The 21410-nt window shown below is 25.9% G+C and overlaps 1 protein-coding gene across 3 annotated transcripts in view; it reads right to left on the bottom strand.

Annotated features, from left to right (window-relative positions):
* The window catches only part of LOC100197634 (acetyl-CoA carboxylase), a 104024-nt gene extending 82614 nt beyond the window's left edge, over window positions 1-21410 (bottom strand). The window contains exons 1-3 of one of the 3 annotated variants that reach the window (XM_065813689.1): window positions 21179-21410; window positions 2144-2300; window positions 913-1098 (exon numbers count right to left, since the gene is read on the bottom strand). In XM_065813689.1, the coding sequence (XP_065669761.1) occupies window positions 913-1098; window positions 2144-2272 (315 nt within the window). In that variant the 5' untranslated portion in view covers window positions 2273-2300; window positions 21179-21410. Of the gene's footprint in view, window positions 1-912; window positions 1099-2143; window positions 2301-4536; window positions 4671-21178 lie in introns of those variants that run through there. The other 2 variants (XM_065813691.1, XM_065813690.1) reach the window with 2 other exon arrangements.

The raw sequence follows: 21410 nt of genomic DNA, 5'->3' as shown, positions 1-21410 counted from the left end.
AATACAGTACTTTCTTCTTGATTTTGTTTTGTGCTCGTAAAAATGTAATGCTCATAGATGATATTCTTTCTTGGTTTGAAAAATTGATCAAGTTTTTCACACATGACATTGTATTAATCATTACCATTTCCTTTAAGAGCTTTGTATATTTCTTTTACATTTTCCCATGCTAAATACAAAAGGTCATAGGTCTGAGTGTCTATTTTTTTCTAAGGACCTGAGGCTGCAGCCTCATCAGCCTTGGCTTTAACATGGCCCTGGTCTTAAGCAACCCCTGAATATTATCCAATTACAAATAAAGTAAAATATTTAAGTTGTAACCGATAATTTGGTTAGTGTATAAATTACACTTGACTATATTATTATTCAACATATTTAACTTATTTAAAATCAGTTTGTCAAATTAGGCTTTAAAAGAGTTCACAGAAATAGCATTAACAACAATATATATATATATATATATATATATATATATATATATATATATATATATATATATATATATATATATATATATATTATATATATATATATATATGTATACATATATATATATATATATATATATATATATATATATATACATACATATATATATATGTTTATATATATATATATATCTTGTATAATGTGTATCTTGGGACACAATTTCTTAACATATTTTATGCTCTTTAATTTTTAAATTAAAGAGCATAAAATATGCGCCTTAGTTTTTCATAAAAAGAAGAAAAAGTGAAGATGAATAAAAAAAAAAAAATTTTATAATTTATCAATCATCCAGCAGTGTAATACAAATCAAGAAACAAAAATATAAAATACTAAGTTGTGATTGAGTGAGTTATATTGATTGAAATATTACTCTAAGAAAATATTTTTAATTTATATTTAAAAAATTAATTTTAAAATCCATACTTTTAAATCTTCTGGTGTTACCATTGCAACAAATTTAAAAACTTTTTCATTTCCAAATAAATCATAAGCACATTGCCTTATACTTCGAATACATTTAACAGCTGCAATCCCATTGTTTGCTACTAAAATCTTTTCAATAACATTAGTTCCACCATAACGTGAAACATATTCAGCTGGAGTGGCAACCTATACAAAACACAGAAACATATTCAGCTTGGGTGTTAACCTAGAGAAAACAGAAACACATTCCATCTGAATTGAGAACCCAATAAAAAGTAGGATTTGATTTTTATTAAGACCAAAGCAGATTTACATCCTCTTTAGATAGGATGAATCATAATAATTTCTGAATAAAATTATTAAAATACGGATGGGGTCAAAAATTTATAATTGAAATTTAAAACTGCCAGCATCATTTGATTCTCTTTTCTCCCCAATATTCTGTTATCCAAAAACAGAAAAAACTTAATTTTTTTAATTATTTTTTTTGAAGAGGAGTGGGGGGGGGGGGGAGTGAGAGGGTAAGTTTAAATCAGATGGTCTGTCAAATTAATTTAAATTATTAATTATTTAATAGTAGCATATTTATAAAATTGCAATAATCAAATATAGTTTTTACAATTTTAAAATTTAAAACTATGCAAATATAGATCTTATATATATAGAAAATATAGATCAAGTTTGAAAATAACATATTGAACAGTTTAAAAGTTCTTAAAATAGTTTACAAAATAAAAACAAAAAATAGTTCTAATTAATAATATAGTGTTTAATTAATCTTTTCAAAATAAATAAAAAAAGTTATAAAAATGAGGAAGCTTTTTGGATTTTTTTCATTATTTCTATAAACAAATTTTGGAGAACTCAAACAATCAAAGCTTGAGATTTCAAGTTTTTAAGATTGTAATTATTAAATAGTCCTAATAAGTTTCATTAACAATCTGAAAAATAATGAAAAAACATTGCAGTTTGGGCAACTTTCAAGCCAAAAATAAAAACAATTATAATAGTAAATTTAATTATCTATAGATTAAAAAGCTGTGAGACTCTGTTTCTATCAAGATAATTAAGATAAAGAATAAATAAAATTAGAAAAGTTAAGTTAGATAAAAAGTAGATAAAAGATAAACAAAAAGGAAAACCTATAGAAAAAAAAAAAAGGAGATGTGCAAAATTCCGAAAATAATTCTAACAATGCACTTTACTAATACTTAGAATAAAAAATGCATACAACACATTCATATTTCTTTTTTACTGAAGAAGATATTCCCACTTTTTCTCCAACATTAAATTCAAGTCCATTATCATTGTCTGAATTTTCATCAGAATCACTAAATGGGTCATCAGCATAACCAGGCATTGCAGAATTTATACAAAACTGTTAGGCCCTATGATTAATTCAGAAATTAAATTATTCAAATATACACAATAAAAATAAGTTAAGCATCATTTTATATCTGGATATTTAATTGATGAATAATATTATTATTTAAAAAGTTTTGTGGCATATATATAACATTTATATATATATATATATATATATATATATATATATATATATATATATATATATATATATATATATATATATATATATACATATATATGTGTGTGTGTATATATATATTTATATATATATACATATACACACATATATATATATGTATATATATATATATATACATATATATATATGTATATATATTTTAATAATTCACCTCCCCAAAGCCTAGAAGGCCACTACAAATGAGGAGGCTACTTGTGGTTATCACCTTCTCTCAACTCTACAACTCCGAAACACGAACCTTTACGAACAAGGCCGCTGCGCGGAGTTGAAACAAGTTGAGCGCGGTACTACCAGGGACGTGGTGCGAATCGAACACGGAACCTCTCGCTTATGAAGCGAGCGCTCTACCACTACACCACTACCGCATCATATATATATATATATATATATATATATATATATATATATATATATATATATATATATATATATATATATATATATATATATATATATATATATATATATATTATTCTTCTCTGTTTAAAACTTAATGCCAGCACACAAAAATGCGCTGGTTAGATGATAATTTTTAGGTGGCATGCACAATTTTAAAAGAACAGCAAAACAAACGTTTTATATAAGTTCTAGATAAAATAATCAGTATAAAAATAGTAAAAAAAATTAAAAATGTAATATATAAATATTAAAAATTCAAATTTATTTTTAAAAAAACAAAAGTTTTGTTTAAATTCTAAATAAAATAGTTAAAATAAAAATAGCAAAAAAAATATAAATATATAAAAAAAAAATTTTTTAATAAAAATAAAAACATTTTATTAAAATGTTTAAATGAAATGTTTAAAATAAAAACATCAAAACGAATGTTTCATTTTAGTTCTAAAATTAAATAATTAAAATAAAAACAAAATTTGATACAAATATAAAAAAAGGCTTTTGTCATTTTTTTGCAAAGCTTTTGTGGGTGTGTGGGCAAGCACAAAAAAAGTTTAAATGCAAAAGCGCAGGCCAAACAAAGAAGATAGATATATATATACATACATACACATATATATATATATATATGTATATATAAATATTGTATATATAATATTGTATAATATTGTATATATAAATATTGTATAATATTGTATATATAATATTGTATAAATATTGTATAATATTATAATTATATTATAATATAATAATATTATAATATTATTATAATAATATTAATATATAACTATAATAATATAATATAATAATAATAATATTAATAATAATATAATATATATATATATAATAATATATAATAATATAAATAATATAATATATAATAATATAAATATATAATAAATATAATATAATATAATATATATTATTATATAATATTATATAATATATAATAATATATAATAATAATATAATATAATAATATAATATATATAATATATATATATATATATATATATATAATATACATATAAATATGATATATATAATATATATAATATATAATATATAATATAATATATAATAATATATAATAATAATATAATAATAATATTAATAATAATATAAATATAATTATAATAATATTAATATTAATATAATAATATTATAAAAATAAATATTGTATAATATTGTATATATAAATATTGTATAAATATGTATATATAAATATGAATATTATATATATATATATATAAAGATAGATAGATATATATATATATATATATATATATATATATATACATACATATATATATATATATATATATATATATATATATATATATATATATATATATATATATATATATACCTACATACATACATATACATATCGTACACCCAGATCAAAGGTGCTACAAGTCAAAAATTATGGATATTGAGTTATGAATGTTAATTGATAGTATGTTATGTGTTGTACATGGTGACAAAATATCACAAGTCTAAAACAAATGTTTACAAAATGACAAATACAAATGGCATTCTTAGTTGGAAAAAATATTAAAAAAACTTAAAACTTCAAACCTGATTTTCTCAGTTTGACACTTTTTGACTTGAGGCACTCTTGATCTGGGTGTACGATATATAAATTAGTAAAAAAATACTTATCTAACTTGAGATTCTACTGCCAGTTTCTACTTCAGCAGTATCATCAGGAAGCTCAATCAGTGCAAAAAACAAGAAGTTTTTTTTTACTAATTTATTACTGCCCTGTTCTTTAAGAATGTTGAGTACTCTTCTTGTAAAATACACCAACATATTTGATTATATATATATGTATATGCGTATATATATATATATATATATATATATATATATATATATATATATATATATATATATATATATATATACAGGGGCCATTCTAGGAAAATAATTTGGGTGGTTGTACCCCCATGTCGGCAAAATTTGCCAGGAATATTGCCGTATATATATATATATATATACATATATATAAATATATATATATATATATATATATATACATATACATATATATATATATATATATATATATATATATATATATATATATATATATATATATATATATATATCAAATATGTCAGTATGTAGTAATAATATTTTATTTAAAATTTAAAAATTTTTTTAATTTATAATAATATAGTTTATTTAATTTATAATAATATATAGTTTTTCATTTTTATGACTGCTCCTATGCATACTTCTCCCTATATTTATAATATATTAAAAAAAGTTTCATTATGTCATAAAAAAATCATATTTCATAGTAAAAAACTATTTGATCTAATGATATAATATGTATTTTACATAATTATTAATTTTTATATTGAAAGACAACTTATTATAGTTAACAAAATTTAAAAGTGTATTATATTTACTACAACTAAAAATTGTATTAAATTATATAACACGAATTATCTTTGTTAACTATATTAATAAAATTGATTCTCTTAGTTCATTGTTTCTTCAGCTTTGCCTTTTAGTTTGACAATAGTATCTTTAATTTTGTTTTGTATTTCTTCTTTAATTATTGTGTCTTTTATCTTTAGTTCTTCATAAAATTTATTTATCTCATTTTCTTGATTTAAAAACTTCTCCACTTCTGCAAAACATTTATCAATTTCATTATTTTGCAAGTCTAATTCAATTGCTTTTTTTCCAGTTAATTCTGTGAAATAATTTGCACAAAAAATTAAATCATCAAATGATGCTTTTTGTAAATCTTCATTAATATCAGATGTTGTTAATGGTTTTATGTTTTCCATTCCATTATATCATTATACAAATTTAACACTAAAATTATACAAGGTTAAGACACACACACAGTTATATATATATATATATATATATATATATATATATATATATATATATATATATATATATATATATATATATATATATATATATATATATATATATATATATATATATATATATATATATATATATATATATTTATATATATATATATATATATATATAGTTATCTTTTTATATATACTAATAGTTATTATATTGTAAGTACACACACACAAAAAAAAATAATTATAATTTAATAAATTTATAATATGCATAACGATAATATAATAACTAATATATTAGTTGTGCATAAATAAGCTATAGTGTATAAAATAAATAATAACATAATATATAATTTTGAAACAAATTCAAAATAAGTTATTTATTTAAAAGAAGCCCAATAATTTGTTTATAATATTGTTATTGTATTTAGTTTAAATATTATTTTAAATACAAATTTTTAAACAAATACTTTAATTAAAAAAATTGTAAGACATTTTAGAAAGAAATATTAAAAGTTATAAAATGAAATATTAACTAAGATTTGATATAGTTTTCATAAAAGTGTTAGCATGTTTTATATATATATATATATATATATATATATATATATATATATATATATATATATATATATATATATATATATATATATATATATATATATATATATATATACATATATAAATATATATATATATATATATATATATATATATATATTTATATATATATATTTGAATATAGTAGAAACCACTCATGGTAATTATTTATAGTATTTCGCAGGTAATTTATTGTCATTCACAAAATGGATATTAAACTGTCATTAAAACCAAGTTCCGCGTGACGTAACAGCGAAATAGTAAACAAAATGCGCGCGCATTGTTTGCTAATGCGAAAACTTCTAACTACGAAAAAAAAATAGCTACTAAAAAAAGGAAAAAAACTATCAGGCACCTACTGAGGCTATATAAATTATATAAAGACAATAAACTGTTTTCAACTAATTATAGTCTTTTTTTTTTGGACCGATTTATGAAGTTTTATTTTCAACCTATTTTTATTTTTACCGATTTTTGAGATTTTCTTATTCGGTGATTTTCATTTCAACCAATATATTCTGTATTTTAAATTTTTTATACATTTTGCTCAATAGGCGCAATAGGCCTACATACAACAACGACTTAAAGTTTCGGTAAGCATACTTTTTACCAAAAAAAAATTTTCAAAAATTTAAATTACCAAAAAGTCAACAAAATATATATCAAAATAAACAGTAAGTTGATAATTTAGTAGGTTGAAAATACAGTTTATCACTAATACAGTCGAGAGAAAATACTGTAAGTTCAGTAACAGGCCATCTAAAAATTGCAAACCGTTTTGTAGATTTTTAAAGTAGTAGATCGGAAGTAGTAAATAAAAGTTTAAAAATAAGTTTAATAGATAAAAAAAAGTAAATTAAAGTAGTTGATCGAAACAGTTGATCGAAAAAATTATCGGATGAAATTCGTCATCATAAGTTTTCCTATTGTTTAAAAAAGAAAATGATGTAAAATTTGCAAATCCTCCAATGGGGCGGGGGATTCAACTTTACATAATCAAAACTTTTAAACGTAAAAGGATTTTTTCACTATGTATGAATTTTCGTTTATAGTTGTAAAAAAATTTTTTTTTTATACAGTTATTTTGATCTCAGACTCTGATCACCGTGATTTTTTTCTTAAACATCCTTATTTGTAATAGTACAAATAAACAAAATTTTAAGTTTGACTTCTGGAGCTTACCTTCTTTTAATATCGAAAAAACTTGAAAGTGGTCTTATATCAATCGTTTTTGAGTTAGGGAATGGCTTAAACAACATAAATAAATATTTACATATTTATTTATTATCTATTTATTTGCAATACAGTTTACACAAGATACACATACATACTGTAAAATTCTTTGTAGCTGTAAAAAAAAGCTGTTTTGAAGGAAATTCGGAAATTATACTTTACCGTAACTTTAAACAGTTTTTGAAAACAATCTTTAAAGCTACTGGAAACTTTCAGATGGGAAATGAGCGATGGTGGGAAATGAGCGACTAGCTAGCTTTATAGCGATTTTTGAACCAAATCTCTTTCTGTGAAAAATGTCACAAATTTTTTTTGAAACCGTTAAAAGAGTTTATGATAAGTGTGATTTACTTAATAATCCTTACCGATAATATAATCTGGATGAGACCGGATTTTCTACCAATGAAGGATATAAACAAAGTTTTTTCAGACAGATGTTTTAAATGCTTCTTGTGGCAAAACTATGTTCTTGGTATTAATATGTGAAAACGCTACTGGTTTTCTTTTGCCACCTTTAGTAGTTTATAAAGGCAAAAATCTTCACAATATTTGGTTTATAGGGCGTTCTAATGACGCTCAATATGCTGTATCTGAGTCATGGAGGATGGAAGCATAGTCATTGGAAATTGGTTTATCAAGGTAAGTCTGCAAATTTAGATAAACAATTTGCGCAATTTCTTCCGGGAATCTTGCCATACGTTGTTTTACAAGGCTATTTTTCCAAATTTACTATGAATCTGGTTTTTGAGCCTTACGTTTATATCCGTTAGATCCGTCAAAAACTGAAAAAAAAGTCCTATTGATGGCGGAGCATACAAAAGATAATGACTCTCCTCATCGCAAAATTCGAGCTGCTATTTTAAAACTGTTGTTACCAACTACTTTCAAAGACACTCTAACCAGTGGTGGGATTTAGGGGGACTAGAGAGGTAGTAGCCCCCCCCCCCTTGGGCCTTTTTTTCAGAAATACTCTTTTGTAAACTGACTATTATACCGAATTCGACTATTATACTGACGAATGAAATTGACTGTTATTAGTAATTATACGTATATGAACTTGATTATTACACTAAAGTACAACAAATTAAAAATAAAAGTTATTTATAAATGAAAATATGCGGACCTTCTTCCGTTTTTTTTTTTTAGACTTTTTTAGCCCCCTCCTTGGCAAGTGACAAAACCCACCCCTAACTCTTACAGCAATAAGCAATTAAAAAAAAAAAAGGAAAAAAACGAGTGCAAGCAAAATGTAGCAGGGTTTTCAATGAAAAAGTTGCCTTAACACGTAAAAAAAAAAAAATAAGTGGTTCCAAAAGATATAAATAAAAAACTTGCTGAAAAAAAAAGTACTAAAATGCATCAGTAAGTTTGCGAAAAACAAAATTTGCGTATTTTCTTAAGCGATACAACGGCAAAAGATTTACCTTGAACTTTTGCAAATTTGCTTTATTTATACAAAGTTTATATTTTTCAGACAGTATTTTTTATCCACTTTTAGAATCTGGTTTATAAAAAATATGTGGAATTTTTATAACTTAACTTCGATTTTATTAGTGTTTAAATGTAAACAATGATGGTAAGAAATTATATAAAAAAGATCAATCATTCAAAATGGAATGAAATGCAGTTTTAGCTGTGAGTAAAAAGGAACTTAGAATTAGAAAAGCTGCTGATACTTATGGCATATTTAAAATTGCTCTACAATGGCATATTGCTAATAAGACAGCATATCAAAAATGTTACCAAATAGTTTCAGGACATTTTTGTGTGATTTATGTGATCCATAATATTTTATGTTTACATTTAAATTTAGTAGTAGTTACCAATTTAATAATGTATACCAGTTTTGCCCTACTTAAATTGTAGAACAATTCCTTAAGTTTGTTTGTTTAAGAGTATTTTAGAATAAAACATAAAAAAAAAATTTTATTTTAGTTGCTATTTCTTTTTTTATGGTGTATGGGTGTATGGGCGCGTAATTTGAATGGGTATGTTACTTTTTTGAGATTTTAATGTCTGAACATGTTTAAATGATAAAACACATTTATTTTATATCACTTTTAAAGCTTTACAATTAATGAATAAATGCTGCTTTTTAACTGTCCCGCTTTGCCCGACCCACAAAATGTAGAAATTTCGCTAGTCAAGAGTTTCGTTACTTTAGTTGTCATAGCTTATTTTAAAAAAATTTTTTTCTTTTTTTTATATCAATGAATTTTAGGAAACTTTTGCTATTTAGCTAACTATGTTGTTACAATATATTGGTAGCTACATATCGTAGCTTTGTTGCTAGTTACTACATAAAGACAACTTTTTTTAAATTTTAGATACCCCAAGAAATCCTTACGGTCTTATCACAGAGCACCGCGGAAGAGTATTTGAAAGGAAGTTTACGCCTCCTTCCTTACCAATTTTTTAAAACTTGCCCAAAGGTGGCGTTGAACCACGGATATCTAGCTTCTGAAGCTAGCGTGCTAACCACTACCCTACGGCTGCTCAATTTAAGCTCAATTATATAGCTAGCGGTGGTTATAGCCAGCTATTGCTATAGTGATATCTATATGTATACGCATATACATATCGGGTTTAGAGGTTTTAAAACAATATGTTGATGGTTACATTTCGTAGCTTGCTAAAAAATAACCATAAATTTATTGGCAGTTTATATTGCTAGCAATTTACACCACATCTTTTTAATACATATTATTGTTGTTTTTGTTATAATATTGTAGCTAACTTAACATAATGGCAAGTCTGAACCTATTAAAAAGGTACATATAGAGGCTTTGAAGCTATCAACATTAAATAAAACTACTAAAATAATTTAAAAAAAAGATATAACCACAAGAAAAAAATGACAACAATGTGGATGGTATAAAAAGAATTCTGGCGGTTATTAAATGTATCGCGTGCTGTGTCAAATGATATACAGTTGCTAGCCAATTTTCAACCGGATTTGTATTCACTCTTTTAAAACTGTTTAAAGTTATAATGAACAGATTCAGAATACTTTTGAGACCAAAAACCCAACTCTTTGTTTGAATAGAAATTTGAGATAAGTAAAAGAAATTCACTCATACTCTAGAGAAGTGCATACACTTTGGTGGACACTCCTAAAACAAGTTTGGATCATGCCTTTTTATACTCGTTAATGGTTGATTCATATTTGTTAAACATTGAAGAGAACTAATTATAAAACTGGAATGTTCATCATTTTCAATGATTTGAATAAATCTTATAACACAGAAGTATTTTTGATAAGTTTTGAATATCAAATTATTTGAATATTGAATAATTTGATATTTTGAATAATTTGATATTTTGAATAATTTGATATTTTGATACAGTATACATATATATTTGATATATATATAGAGAGAGTACCGGCTTAACCCATGGAAACACCGGACACGTGCCGGGAGGACACGGAGTATAGGGCCAGAGCATCTGAGTGAATTTTTGAAAGATATATAATTTGAAAGAAAAAATATTATCAGCCTTTATCCTTCATGTCCCAGAGATTTTTAATCTTTGCAAAAACAATGCATACGACGTATCGCGATTCGAGGGTTTTTTTTTAACGACTTGAAAAAACTTTCGAGTTCAAACATTGTGGTGAAAAAAGAAACAAGTTTAATAAATAAATCAAGCAAATACAAAAACAACAAATAGTTATAAAAAACAAATTATTAAAATAAAAAAAATAAAAACGTAACGAAATTAAAAAAGACAATGGAATGAAAATTAAAAATAATTTAAACAAAAGATGCAAAAGAATTGAGCCCATCAGATGCATAGTGGTATAAGTCACTTTTTTCAATATTTTGAGTTATTGCCACCAATGGTTAGCATTTTATTTATTCTATAACATGGCAGAGTGGTATAAGTCTAATGATATCAATAATGATGCTGGAACTGTTTTTTGTTATGCTCCTCACTAAACAGCTCTTTTTATTCACAGCCATAGTGATATTAGTCAGACTTCTCAAAACTAGATATGAGTGACTTATACCACTATGCATCTCAGGGTCTCAATTACAATAACGTTATAAAAATATAACTGAAAAAGATCTTCAAGAATGGAATGCGTTTTGATGATTTAATGGAATGAATCATCAAAAGATCAATCAGAGGAATAATCATAAAAAGAATGGAATTCGTTTCAGAATTTTTGATGATTCAGATTTCAAATTCAAAATGGAATGCGTTTTGACGAGTCTTAAATTAATGTTTTTGTAAAAGTTTGTTTGCGTATATTTTATATAATTACTTGTATTTGTTAGCCAAGCGTATCCCATCGTAAGATATTTATGAAGTGCTAGCTTAATACTGTTATTTAATGACGCCTTCTTCCTGACGCCATTTGATTATTTCAATTGGTGAAAGCTTTTGAACACTTTTATGTCAATTAGGTGATTTAATGATTTCATCAGTTTCTATTTAATAATTTGTGTTAAAATGTTGTTTTAAGTCTATTTGTTCCACTTCTACTCACACTTGTTCCACTTTACCCCAATGGCACGGTTTCTCTAAAAGCAAAAATTTATATACTTAGTTATAATTGGCTGGAAACCTAAGGGGATTGAATCGGTGCCTAAAAAGAAGATTTATTCGTAAAAACTTGTTTGATTCAGTTTAAGCATCAAATAAAAAAGATATTGCAATTACCCTAAAAAAGAATTTACGTGCCCCACTTCTTCCTACTCCCCCAACTTTTTAGAAAAATTATTACTAAAAAGTAGCTGATGAAATAAAATGAGTGAGCAAGAAAGTCTAGATGAATATCCTGGAAAGAAAAAATCTGGAGGAGCTCTTCGCGTAGAAACAGAAAAAAAATGATGAGATGAACTTATTTTTAAATTACCAGAAATTATGAGATTTTCTCTCCTATTCAACTAAAAGGTATAAATCATTTTTATTATCTATATTTTGGAATTTTAATTTTTAAATTACTAGAAGTCAAATAAATCTAAAAAATTTGCGTTGATTCTCTACATAGTTCAAACGACCCTAGTGATGACTACGCTGAGCCTAAATCAAATAGTAATCAAAGCAAAAATGATTTCAACAATCCTGCTAATAGGAACCGTGACGTAAATGAGTACTGTGTACCTTGCTATTTTTTTGGATAATTGAAGAGCAACTTATGTGAAAAAAGAAATTTCTGGAACTGGCAACATGCCAAAATCTCCCTTAGTGAACATGAGCAGATCACAGAGTACTTTCATGCCATTGCCGCATTCTTATCTCAAAGTAAACCATTCAAGGAAAGGATAGATTTAAAGTTCATTATTTCTCAATCATCGTTGATTCTACTCCCAATATGTCGCACATCAACCAGCTCTGCTTTATTCTGTGCTATATTTTACAAAATGCAGAACCAGTTGAGTGGTTCTTACATTTATTCCCATGCATAATCATTTTGCAGTTTCCATGCTTGAAATCGTTTTGAAAAAGTTAGATTTGTATGAGATCAACTTTCAAAATTGCCGTGGCTAGTCATACGACAATACCAGTATTATGTATGGAATCTATTTTAGTTTACATGCAAGAATTAAAGAGATCAAAATTCTTGCCGAATACACTACATGTGCTGCTCACTCTTTGAATCTCGTAGGAGTGAGTGCGGTAGAATCCAACGGAGCTGCTGTTAATTTCTTTAGCTTTCTCCAATAAATTTATAACTTCTTTTCTGCATCAATGCATTGATGGGATGTCTTAAAGTCAAAGTTCCCTGCTGGAAAACGTATTAAGGTTCCCTAGATTCTCTCACAAACTCGTTGGTCAGCTCGTGCTGATGCTTGTTTAACCATTAAAAAGAGTTATTCTATTCACAAGGTGATTAAGAATTATTTTAAAAAATCAAATAAAAAACATATTTCATTTATGACTGCGCATACTTGGTAACAAATATTTTCTATATAAGGAGCTCTTCTTGATCTTAACGACAACCCTACTCAGAAAGCAAAAACAAGAGCAGAGGCCTTCTGATTTTTGACCAAAATGGAACAACTTGAGAAAGCTATTTTAATAATCATTTGAAACAGAATCATGGAGAGGTTCAACAAAGTAAACAAGAAACTGCAGTCTGTCAAGCTTGATTTTGATGTGGTTGAAGAACTGTACAACTCTTTGGAGAATAACGTGTAGCAAGTCCGCTCCAATTTCAAGCAATATGAAAAGAAAGCCATGTTTTTGGTCAACTCGGATGATTACACCTAGGATCAAAGGCGCTCAATAGCACGCGAAAGGCATTATGCTGAAATTAACAGTGTGGAAACTGAAGTGTTTTTTGGGCAATCTAAAACGATTGCCGACGTTAATGAGATAACGAACAAACTTATTAGTGATCTAGATATAAGAAAGAAAACCTATTCTGAATTGAATTCTTTGTTTTATTTTCTTGTGAATTTCCGCAGCATGGATATCTCGGAGATCACTTGCAGCGCACAAAAACTTATTGACCGATATCCTACTGATCTTAACTTTCACTTATTGAACAAATGTCTACATTTTGGAGCTTTTATTCCGACTGAGATAAATGATGAAAAAGGTGCACGTAAACCTTTAGCTCTGGATCTTTTAAAACTAATTAGATATAAGAATCTTGAAACAACTTTCTTTAAAGTTGAATATAATAGATGATAGACTTACTCTTGATAATGACTTACTCTTTCTAGCCTGATTCTTTTTCTATTTTTATATTTTGATCCTAAAGTAATAGAAGTTTTAACAATTCCACAGATGTCACAAAGACAGAATAGTTGGTTTCTGGTATGCTAACTTTTACTTCCAAGAAATGATCTAAAATGCTTTTATTGCCTTTTTCCAATTTTTCTAAAGCGATGCGAAAAATGTTTATTGATTAAACGATTTAAAAAGAACTTTGAGATATTAAACTATTTTGTTCAACTTCACAGTTCTTTTTGAACTTCTGTTTCTGATCTTTGTAAAAAATAAATTATGTAGACTAAAGAACTATTATTGTTGTGAATTTTTTATTGCAGTTTTAAACAAATTCTACTATACCAAACTATTTGTAAAGTGATTTCTTAACTATTGTAGAAAATAAAAACGTTTATAATTTGTGTTAATAAACTTTCTTGCGGTTTACCACAAAAAAATGTACTAAGAAGTAATACAGGTTTTATCGTAAACCTTAATATATTGTAACTAACGCATTGTCTATCGCTTACTTTAAAATTAAGATCTTTAGGTTTAGGGGTGCGTGGAGGAGGTGAAAATAATGAGATTTTCTATTGCTCATACCTTCTACACTGCTTAAAAAAATTCTACTATTATAAACTAGACTAAAATTTTTCTGGTAAAATTTTATTTAGTGAAAAAATGACTTTTTAAAGATGACATCTTCCTAATCAATCTACCCGAGGGAATCTAATCGATCTGCAAGAGGGGATGAGGTTGCAATTTTTGTTGCTATTTTTAAATAATAAGTCAAATTTTGATATTTGAATTTTTTCATTGAATTTTGATCTAGTTTAAGATAGTATAAAAACGTTTGACTTTTTTTCTATTTTTCAGATTTTTATTATTATTATTATTGTTATCATTATTCAAAACAAGATTTACAATATAAACAAAGACAATTTAAATTATCTGAGTGTTATTATAAATTCAAAAACGTGGAAAAACTCGCAAAAGACTTTTGGATTTATCATCAAGAACCACTGAGAAGTAAATAATAGCCATTATATATAAATATACATATACGTTCTAGATAAACAAAAATTTTACTCTATATTTTGCACAAAATAAATATAAATAAAAGAAAAAGAAAAAAAATTCAAAAGTACATTAGTATATTGTCGATGGAAAAAATGTTTCTTCTTTTTGAAATTATTTCGAAACAGTTTTAAACGATTTGAATGGTTTCAAGCCAAAAAAATATATGAAACAGCCTCAAAAATAAAAAACAAAAAACATGCCGTTATTTTTTTACCCTAAACCACCATGAGCAGATCAATGAGTAGATAAACTGTGCAAAAAATGAGTAAATATCCTGATATAAAAATGTTTTGTAAATTCTAGTTTAGTTTTAAAGCATCGTGTGTCTACTTTTATGATAAATTTAGGTCAAAAGTCTGGATCCAAATTTTTTTTTCTTAGTTTCATTATATTATAACATTAATCTTATTAAAGTAAGTATGTGTACAAAATTTTTGGTTAATATTTTACAATATTTTCTTTGGACAAATACAGTTTCTGCAATCTTTTCTAAATAACAAAAAATAATTTGAGTTAAATTAAAAAATTTTATTTGCATTTTATTGCATAATTAAATAAAAAAATTAATTTGCATTTTTTTGTTAAATTTTAACAAAAAAATGCAAATAAAATATTTTATTGTGAATATTTAAACATATAAAAATTTAAAAACAAGTGAGTCTTTTTTATTTATATACTGTTAATTTTATATCAATGTTTATTTTCACCTCGGAGTGACTGAGTTAAATTATGATAAATTAAATCAACCATTGATTTTGCTTATTCACTAATCATTAAGTCTTGGTTTTCCCTGTTTTTTGTTTATATTTTTCTATGCCAACTTCTACAGTTGAATTTGAGACATTTCACACTTTTGAATTTACTGAACATGAGCACGATGGATTTTCTAATGGATGGATGTAACGACGTAACACAATGGATGTTCTATGTGAAATTTCAAACTTTGATTATGATTTTCAGACTCATTACTCAACATATTAATATTACATATTTCAAAAACAAATCAGGTGTAAATAAAACTAAAAATACACACAAAATACTAATTAATATAAACATAAAAATATATATAATTATATATAATATATCAGCGTTCAAAAATTATAATCATACAAAGTTTAAATCCCCCTCAACTTGAGGGGTTTACAAATTTTATATGGTCATAACAATTGAATGTTAAAAGGTTATTGGATGAAATTCAAAATTTATCGATGAACATAAATTTTGCTGGATCCGCCCCTGATATGCTATTACCATTGTCCTTTCACAGAAATAGTATATCAATATTTATTTTACTGTAAACAGTTTTTTTTTTTTTTTTAATATATTGATTTCCATTTACATGGTGTGAGAAAATCTAAGCGTTTTATTGCAACATTTAAACACGCTAATGCAACTTTTAAAAGTGTTTTTCAACAAAGTTTTAAGTATAAGTAAGTCAAAGACGTTTGTTTATTGTGAAATGCAGAATAATAAACAAAAAAGATGTTGAAATGTGTAATCCAATTTGTATAGTTTATTCAAATATATTCAACATTTTTGCAACTTTTGCTTTATGATTGTGAAATTAGAGACTTAGTGAGGAACATTGATAAATCAACAAAGGTACAGGGATTTAGACTAATTAACTAATAAGTAAACTTATAAGATACGATGTTCGTATCTTATTAGTTTACTTTGGATCTGAGCTGAATTGCAAAATATCTTATTAGTTTATCTTATTAGTTTACGTTGGATCTGAGCTGAATTGCAAAATATCTATATTGTTTATCTTATTAGTTTACGTTGAATCTGAGCTGAATTGCAAAAATGTCTACGTATAAACAAAAACCAAAAATACTAAGCTTAGCTAACGGATTGAATTGAATTAGATATTTTCAAGTAAGTCGTTCATTAAGATTATAATATTATAAAGTCTAAGCGAGAGCGCTGCAGGGCATTATTTTGATTTTATAATCAATTGATTTCTTTTTAGTTGCAGATTGTATAGGTCTTTTTATTTATCAAACTTTAATATGCCATTTTTAGAAAACTTTTTCTCTACTTGTTGGCTGATTTTATGGTTTTTGGAGACCATCACACCAAGGCCTTATTCGACTGCAGACTTTTTGAGTAAACGACGCGTGCCGTCGACGTTAGCCATTGAGTACTCGTACGTTGCCTTGTTATATGGGCAGCTTGTTATATTACTTTGTATTTCTCAAAGTTGAAATGCATGAGCCAAATATGTAACCATTTTACTACTTCATTGATGTCAGCTCGTAGAGTGATCTGTATAACTTATTCTAGATTATATATATAACTACATATAGTCTTATACCATGAGCAAGTCTATTCGACAGGTCATTTATAAAGATCACGAAAAGCAATAGGCCCAAAACCTTTTGCGTATAATTAAGAAAATTTTTTACGTAAGTTCGAAGCAAAGTTAATTCTCTTAACAAAAGGCTAAACAGACAATAGATTACGAAACGCAACACTTTAATGTTTTCAAATCGGTTAATAACTTTTTACTTAATAACTCTAACGATCCAGATTTGCATTTTTTTAATGAAAATAATTTTAACTCGCGGTTTTTTGAATTAGAAGCTTTTAAAAATGAATTAAAATCATTAAACAGTAACTTTACGGTGATACACATAAATATAAGAAGTATAATTAACAATATTGACAAACTAAAACATTTTCTTATAGAATGTAACTATTTGTTCAGTATGACTTGCTTAACAGAAACTTAGTGTTCTGAAGAATCATCCAGAATAAATTCAAACCTATTAATTCCGAACTACAAACTAATATCTTATGAACGAAAAGTTCAAAAACGAGGAGACACGATCTTTCGATTTCTGATGCCGATGGTGAGGTCTTTACAATTGAAATAATAAACAAAAAATTAAAAAATATACTGGTGCCCACCTGTTACAGACCACCTGAAGGTGATATAAAAAACTTTTCAAATCACTTAAAACAAATATTTCTAAAAAATAACAAAGAGCACAAAATATTATTCTGTATTGGAGACATAAATATAAACTGTCTACAGTACAATGAAGATGCTGTCACCAAAACTTTTTTTGAACGATATGTTTCAACACTAGATCTTTCCTATAATAAACCAACCAACCCGGGTAACATTTAATTCAATCACTGAAATAGACAACATATTGACTAATTCATTTTATGATTCTTTATTAAAAGCAGGTGTAATCAAAACAGATATATCCGATCACTTTCCGAAATACTTTTCCTTTTTTCAAGATACAAAAAATAATAACTCCAAAATCAAAGTCTATAAACGAAAAATTAATAATTTTACCATTCAACAGTTTAAAAACTCACTATCGGTAGTAAGGTGGGATAGGATTTACCAAGAATGCAACCTTGGGCATACCAACTCCGCTTATAATTGGAATGCTTTACCTGAAAAAGTGGTTTCTGCAATGACAGTAAATTCTTTTAAAGCTAGACTAGATAAACATTTGTTAACGGCTGTTAAAGTATAAATTTTAAACTTTATGCTCCGCGAAAAAAGTTCGAAGAAAAATTCCTACTCAAACCATATAAAAAATGCAACTGGTGACATTAAAAAAACATGGAATACTATAAAAGAAATAATTGGAGATAAAAAAGTTAAATTAAATAGTTTACATGCTCATATAGTCATAGATAATATAGAGTACAGTGACAAAAATACGATTACTGAAAAAATCAACGAATTTTTTGTTGACATTGGCCCTAATCTTGCCTCAAAAATTAAGTCTCCTAATAACTTATTCAAATCATACCTAAGTGATACCCAAATAAATCATACCTAAGTGATACCCAAATAAATCATACCTAAGTGATACCCAGAGCGAACTAAAATACAAAGAACTACCAAGAACTTAATGTTGCTCTAAATTCCTTAAAATTAAATAAAATTCCAGGTATAGATGATATCTGTAGTAGGGTAGTGGCAAATGTCTTTACAACGATAAATAAATCTATATTTGAAAATTTTAAGTCTTCGATTAAAACAGGAGTTGTACCGGGCAAGCTTAATGTAGCTAAAGTAGTACTAATATTTAAAACAGGTGAAACATACTTAGTTAATAATTATAGACCTATCTCGGTACTCCTTACCTTTTCTAAGCTTCTCGAAAGAGTAATCTATAACAGATTGTATGAGTATTTAATCCAAAATAAAGTTCTAAATAAAAAGTAATTCGGTTTCCAAAAACAATATTCAACTGAACACGCAATCCTAGATCTAGTTAACAATATATGTGATTCTTTTGATAAATCACAGTTTGTTCTAGGCATCTTTATAGACCTGTAAAAAGCGTTTGATACTGTAAATCATAATATCTTACTTAAAAAAAAAAGGAAAGCTATGGGATAAAAAACATAACCCTTGGCTGGTTCAAAAACTATCTGAGCAACAGACAACAATGTGTTTTTTCAGATAATTATAAACACTCAAAAATACTAAGAGTTGAGTGCAGTGTCCCCCAAGGCTCCATTCTTGGACCTCTTCTATTTCTTCTATATATTAACGACCTTGCAAAAGCCTCGGATAAACTTGATGTAATTATGTTTGCCAATGACACAAACTTATTTTATTCCTCGAACTCAATCAAAGACCTTTATGAATGTATGAACAAAGAGCTTAAAAGACTAAATATATGATTGAAACTAAATAAGTTATTACTAAATACAGAAAAAACAAAATACATACTGTTTCATTCCAAAAAATAAAAAAATAATATACCAACTATCCTTCCGTCACTAAAAATAGATTAGGAAAACATTGAAAGAACAGAATCAACTAAATTTCTTCAGATCCTTATTGACGAAAATATATCTTGGAGAGCCTATATAAGTACAATAAACACCAAAATTTGAAAAAATATTGGGATACTCTACAAAGTTAAACCTATGTTGTCCCAACATAATCTTAAATCCCTTTATTTTTCTTACATCCAAAGTTATCTTACGTACGCAAATATTACATGGGCAAGTACATACAAATCCAAATTGAATACTATTTATATAAGTCAAAAACATGCATCAAGATTAGTTTATAATAAAGAAAAACTCATCCATGCTGAACCCTTACTAAAAACCTTAAATGCACTAAATGTTTACCAAATGAACATTTACCAAAACGTACTATTCATGCTTAAATACAAACGTGGATTAGTCCCATCGCATTTTTTAGATAACTTCTTTCAAGTTAATTCTAATAGATATATAACAAGAGCAACAGACAACTTCACACTGCCTAAAAGAACAACAAAGTTCTCACGGTTTTCAATTTCCTACCGGGGTCCGTACCTATGTAACAAAATTATATCAAAAAATATAGAACTTAAAGTATTAAATAATCCTGCCAACTTGAAAAATAAATTAAAATACCTCATACTTAATATCAACAATTATATTGACATGTATTAAACTTAACAACAAAATTTATACTAAAATATTTATGTGTATCACTGACTGTATACTGTTTAACCACTTTTGACTATATATAAATTTGAAATTATATAAATTTGAAGACTTTATTTAACCATTTAAAGAGGTACGCGATGATAAGTCTTCTTAGACTTCTACGAGTTTTCCTTTACAATAATGTGTATATATCTAAAGCAACAAAAAAATTTCTTGTCTTTTCTTATTTTTTCTTATTTTTATTCTTTTATTTTTAAAAATACTGATAGTTTTTATGATAAGAAACACTATTAGTTGTTAAACTACTTTTTGTTATGATATGTAATATTATGTTATATTTATTTTTATTTTTTTTATTTTTTACGTTGCATTATATTATGTCATGTAGTTGTAACGTAACGATGTATAAATTTATTAAAGTTGTAAAAAAAAAACAACAACAAAAAACCTAGTTTGAGGCACAACACAAGTGATCGCTTTCCGTTCAGGTATGATGCCGTTGATCACCTCTCGTTAACTTCAGTAGCCAAGCTGAGATCCAATCTACAAGCGCGCCTTGAACGCAATAAGCTCTTGACTTGTAAAGAAGACGTTTGTGATGCACTTTTTCAAACGCCTTTGCAATAAGTAGAAGACGTCCATTTTTTAAAAATAAATACATTAAATAATTTCTCGTCGAT

Source organism: Hydra vulgaris, chromosome 12 (genome assembly GCF_038396675.1).
Source record: "Hydra vulgaris chromosome 12, alternate assembly HydraT2T_AEP".
NCBI classification, from domain to species: domain Eukaryota; kingdom Metazoa; phylum Cnidaria; class Hydrozoa; order Anthoathecata; family Hydridae; genus Hydra; species Hydra vulgaris.
Note: the sequence above shows the minus strand (reverse complement) of the source record. Positions and strands in the feature narration are given on the sequence as shown.